The sequence below is a fragment of the Sprattus sprattus genome, assembly GCF_963457725.1.
Source record: "Sprattus sprattus genome assembly, chromosome: 1".
In the NCBI taxonomy this organism is placed as follows: Eukaryota; Metazoa; Chordata; class Actinopteri; order Clupeiformes; family Clupeidae; genus Sprattus; species Sprattus sprattus.
This window is the reverse complement of record NC_137920.1, coordinates 63,020,926-63,025,925: the sequence shown is the minus strand read 5'-3', so window position 1 is coordinate 63,025,925 and position 5,000 is coordinate 63,020,926. Positions and strand designations below refer to the sequence as shown.

General features: G+C 43.4%; 2 protein-coding genes across 6 annotated transcripts in view; both read right to left on the bottom strand.

Moving 5' to 3' along the window:
* tmem88a (transmembrane protein 88 a) overlaps positions 1-1,765 on the bottom strand; it is a gene marked incomplete at its 3' end in the record, with an annotated part of 4,196 nt that extends 2,431 nt beyond the window's left edge. The window contains exons 1-2 of the mRNA XM_080848414.1: positions 1,443-1,765; positions 1-145 (exon numbers count right to left, since the gene is read on the bottom strand). The exon at positions 1-145 is cut by the window's left edge and continues 250 nt beyond it. Coding sequence (XP_080704540.1) covers positions 1-128 — 128 coding nt within the window. The 5' untranslated portion in view covers positions 129-145; positions 1,443-1,765. The remainder of the gene's footprint in view (positions 146-1,442) is intronic.
* A 2,076-nt stretch (positions 1,766-3,841) lies between these two features.
* Positions 3,842-5,000, bottom strand: part of kdm6bb (lysine (K)-specific demethylase 6B, b) — a 32,049-nt gene continuing 30,890 nt past the window's right edge. For all 5 annotated transcript variants that reach the window (XM_080848176.1, XM_080848177.1, XM_080848175.1 and 2 more), the window contains one exon: positions 3,842-5,000. This exon is cut by the window's right edge and continues 721 nt beyond it. The gene's annotated coding sequence lies outside the window, so the exon portion shown is untranslated.

Below are 5,000 nucleotides of genomic sequence, written 5' to 3'. Positions count from 1 at the left end.
GTCGCCAACGCCGGTGCCATGCTTGACGAGACAGAGTTGGTGTGGTGGAGGCGGGTGTGCTCCCCAAAGTCAGAGTTCCCTATCTGGGACACCGACTTATCCAGAGTCCCGTTTCGAGACAGACTCATTTTTGCTCCCCCAAAAACTGTAAGTCACAAAATATCAGAGAATCAGAGTTCAAGTAACATTTTTGAGGACACATAGACTTTACAAGTAGTCTTTATAGCAAAATACATGATTACCAGATGATTTGGTTGACAAGCAGAAATGTTGTTGTGTGACCATTTTGGCAACTACATCTTCGGTTTTACTGAACTTTTATTTTTTGGGGGAAGAGACAAAGCCTTGTACAAACAAGAGGCATTTTGGCCCGACCTGAAGTGTTGAAGTGTGCGGAAAGTAAACACAGATAGCTAAAGTTACCGAGCGCCACAGGAAATCGACCCTTCTGCAACATACCTCCCCCCACTTTGTCTCCAGGATGACTAAAAACACCAAACAATGAGTCCAGGAGTTGGAGCTTCAGGAAACAGTATGCTGACCCAAACACATTTCCCCTCCTGCCAGCCTGTGGGACATCTCCCCAAACATTGAACTTCCTCCCCCAATGGAAGACTGTGAAAAACAGACTTTGGCCTGCCCCTGAAATAGTGGTAGGAAGATTACGGAGGAGGCCACAAACGGGTTCACAGGGCACCTGGGAGCCTGTGTGTCTCCATCCTGCAAGAGCGATGGTCCAGTTTTCAGACAACATCCCGTGAATCTGGCCCGCCCTCAAGGCAAGGACCATATGTGACACCACTCGCCAATAATAGTAGACACTATTGTTGTGTTTCGTAGAACTTAACAACTTTGCCCTAATCTTGAGAACACATCTTGGCCTTACAATAGGGGGGGGGGGGGGGGGGGGGGGGTCCATGGGACCGCCTGAGTCACAAGATGTTTTATCACGTGGTCCTTTTGATTTGGTTTATGGCTGAAACATCTGTGCACTTATGGATCCCAACCAGGCTGGCACTGTCAACAGTTTCGGCTCCTGTGACCGGCTGGAGATCAATATTTTGGTAGATAATGAGAGAAATGTGCTCACAGTACCTATTTTACCTCTTTGAATGTTTTTTAAACAGTATCTTCAAAGTGAGGGAATGATATCTACTACTATTTAGAAGTGAATGGCATTCATACTCATTTTAATAGTACTTTTTAATAGTACACTTGACATAAATACAGAAATACGGAAACTATGGTAACTAGGTCTTTTTAAAGCGATACATTTGACCCTGTTTTAGAAATGGTAACAGTATCAAGTATGTAGTTAATCAATTGCTAAAGCAGTTAGAAGCTGAAATGAGTGTTTAGGCATGATAGTTATTAGATAGATAGATAGATGAAAGTAGTGTTTAGGCATGATAGTCATTGATAATGATGCTCCCTTCACTCACCGTAACGATGGACTCACTGGTGCCTTTTTTTCTCCGTTGTTCACTTTACTTCACTTCTCACCTTCAACACTTGGAAAGTTGGTCTGATTACAACTTCTTCAGCTCCTTTTACCAAACCTGTGAGGTGATATAAAAGGTCCTTTTTGTTGAAGATCTTACGTGGTTATTTGTCCAGTCAGTACCCTCTGTGCTTCTATTCCGTAGGTAGTTCCTTTTGGTTGTGTTCCTACCTCTTCTTTTGGAGCGGCAGATGTTCTTCGATGTTTTTTCCCCCTACGGTTCAGGTGGAGCAGAGTTGTGTTACTCCTTACTACATGCGCTCACAAACGCCCCTGAGTGAGACCTTGTTTCTCTTCCCGCACTTTCTTTCTCTCTCTCTCTCTCGCTCTCTCTCTCTCTTTTTCTGACTCAGTCTTTCCTTCCTCTGACAAAGGTCTTGTCCCCCTCCTGTTTTATCAGCCTGCCCTCCACACTGACTGTGATGTGTGAGTTAGGGGGCAGCTGTGGTATTTGGGGAAGGGGGTCTGTGTAGTGGGGGTGTCGTCTGGGAGGGGATTCTCTGATAAGTGAGTTTGTTGCATATGGGGTGGGGTGGGGAATACGTCCCAGGTTCTACGACTGAGTGAGATCTTGACTTTCCGACCGGTGTTCCGAGGGTCCCACGCCCATGTCCTGATCACATTCAGCTCCCATCCAGCGACACAAATCACCAATTGGCCATTCCTAATACTCATCATCTTAGGTCAAGTGATACATTGACCTCTCTCTTAATTTAAGAATAACTGAATCTGTTTTGAGCGATACAGCAACATCCATTATCTCATTTTAACCCAGTGTAAATACCTTCAAAGTGCAGATAATTGCCATGATCTGATAAACTTAGTTTATTTTCATTTAGTTTTTACATTATGGAGACTAAAAAAGGGAGCCTAAGCTTTTCCGATATAATTGCATGAACGCTATCTAACTTCCGCATTTGTCTGGTAGTAGTACTCTAATGCTGGTTTAATGGACTGCCAAGCCAGCGCGTTACATAACATGCATTCTTATATCACACCCATGGATATATCTGCCCACACATTCCTCTGGCTGTAATCTAGGGAGTTAGCAGAGACAGATAAGGTACAGGCCCCATGTCGGGGGAGCGGGGGGGGGGGGGGGGGGGAGAGAGTGCTTAGGGGGTGGGTTGCAGGGTACCCCATGGGACAGGCCCAACAAGAACCATTTAAATCAGGCTGACCGGGCACCCAGTGAGAGGGTTGGCTAGCCGCATGACAATGAAGCAAAATAAACTGTGTGTCCAAAAGTTCTGGGAGTCACCTGAAAATCGGTGCCAGCTCACACATATGATTGCAATGTCTCCCTACCCCCTTAGGCGATGAGTGCTGTGTGATGAGTTTTCAGAGGGCGCCCCTGGGGAAAGCATGCATCACTGTCTGCCATATGATTGCTTTACTCCAGGAGGGCACAGGAGAGAGCAAGGGAGCTGCACAATTAATCTCTGGGGGAGTTGTGCTGATAATGGGTGATGGTGGCAAAGATAGAGTGAGAGAGAGCGAGAGAGAGAGAGAGAGAGATGGGGGGATGGGAGGTCTCTGTCTGGCCAACGTCAGTCTGGACAGTGTCGGGTTTGAGTCTGGCGGCCAACGAGGTGGTGGGGTTGTGGTGGATGAAAAACAGAACACAGGTTCTGATTGTGAGGGGGTGAAAGAAGAGAAAAAGGCATGAGAATTATGCCCAACAGAGAAAAAATAAACTACACGGGAGGGATAGGGAGAAAGAGAGAGAGAGGGGGAGAAATAGAGAGAGGGTTAGAGAGAGAAAGACGGGATCACATTGATGATAAGAGAGCAGGTGGGATTTGAGTTCAAAGAGTGTGCTAAATTATTTTTTTTCCCCCTCTCTCCAGTATCGGCATCTCTTGATGTTGCTGTTTATTTTCTCGTGCTGTTTTGGGAGGGGGGCACGTCTGTAGATGGATAAAGGCAACAGAGGGCACCAGGGAGAAATGGATGAAAGAGAAAAAAAAGAAGATTCAAAATATGCAGTCAGAGTGGGGGAATAGTGCGTGGAGGGAGAAAAGAGCATGGAAGGGATATCCTGAGCGAGTCACGGTGAAGGAAGGCCGGCTTTCCTGTCCTCGGAGCCAGGATATCCGTAGCCCGAACTGTCGGCCAAAAAGAGATGTCCCTTAAATGTCCACCACCCCCCCCTACCCCCCAACCATACACCCCCCTACTCCCTGTTTCTGAGTTGTGCCAGGCAGTTGTCTAAGAGGAAATAATTGTCTTGAAAGAAAAAAACAACATCCATTGAAGTCCAGTTGCTCTAATTGGCAGGAAGATAATCTGTCTGATCTGTAGTCGGTTATGTACAAAGCCTGAACAAACAGACATAGATCTATCAAAATGTTTTTATTTTTTTTATGTAATCAATAATCAAAACCACAGAGTGTTTAAGACAGGTCTGGCTCAGTTTGTCTTGTTGTGTGATTAGATTTCTGTACAAAAGTACAGCATAAATAAGGAGAAAAACGAGGTTTAATGCTACCTTGAAAAAACAAATAACATATTCATGAGGAGGCAACAGACACAAAATCTTTACCTCAGCACACACTCCACATTTTTTTTTTCCGCTCTTGTGTGTTTGTATAATAATAATCATTATTATTACAACAATAATATTCATGATAATTGTCAGAATAGTAAAGCACGTTTACAATAATGTGTTCAAAAGTTCAAAAGGAGGAGAAACAAATCTGAACTCATCTGTTACAGTACAAAGACATTCCATTCATAAATGAGTACTGACTCCGGTTCTAAGCACCAACCAGTAGAGAGTAAGTTATAGTTCTTCTCTTCAATCTATAGATCATTTAATGTCATTTCAGAGGGCGGGAGGGGGATGAAGCACCATTTAAAATCAGACTTCCCCCTCTTCCGCCTCGAGGACATGGACAATATAAAACTTAAAAAATCTGGCAATCCCATATTAAAAAGGAGCACCACGGATGTTCAATAAATACATATGGAAAACCAACAAACGAAACCCTGAAATAAATAACGACATACAATTCCGATTTTCGAACACAAAGGAGATCACTGATACTGTGAAAAGCAAATGAATAAAAAAGCAGAAACTATCTTGAACATTAAAAGCATTGCAATGTGTGACAATCTCTGTTGGAGCAGGAATGATTTGGGATTATACAAAAGATCCACTACACACACACACACACACACACACACACACACACACACACACACACACATACACACACACACATACACACACACACACATGGTTTCTTTACACAAATGCAACTAAATCAGCCTTCAAGCAAACCCGTATCTTTTGAGAACTCGGAAAAACATAGATATATATTTCATATTCGCAATGCATTAGAAAAAAACTTCACTGTTCCATTGTTTTTATCTTTTTATCTAAATACAAGTCACAAGGCCAAAATGGTGTAATAATTCTAGGCTGTAAGAAAGAAGTCTATACCATTACAATAAGAATAAATACAAAAAAATCAAATCAATATAGCACCCAATG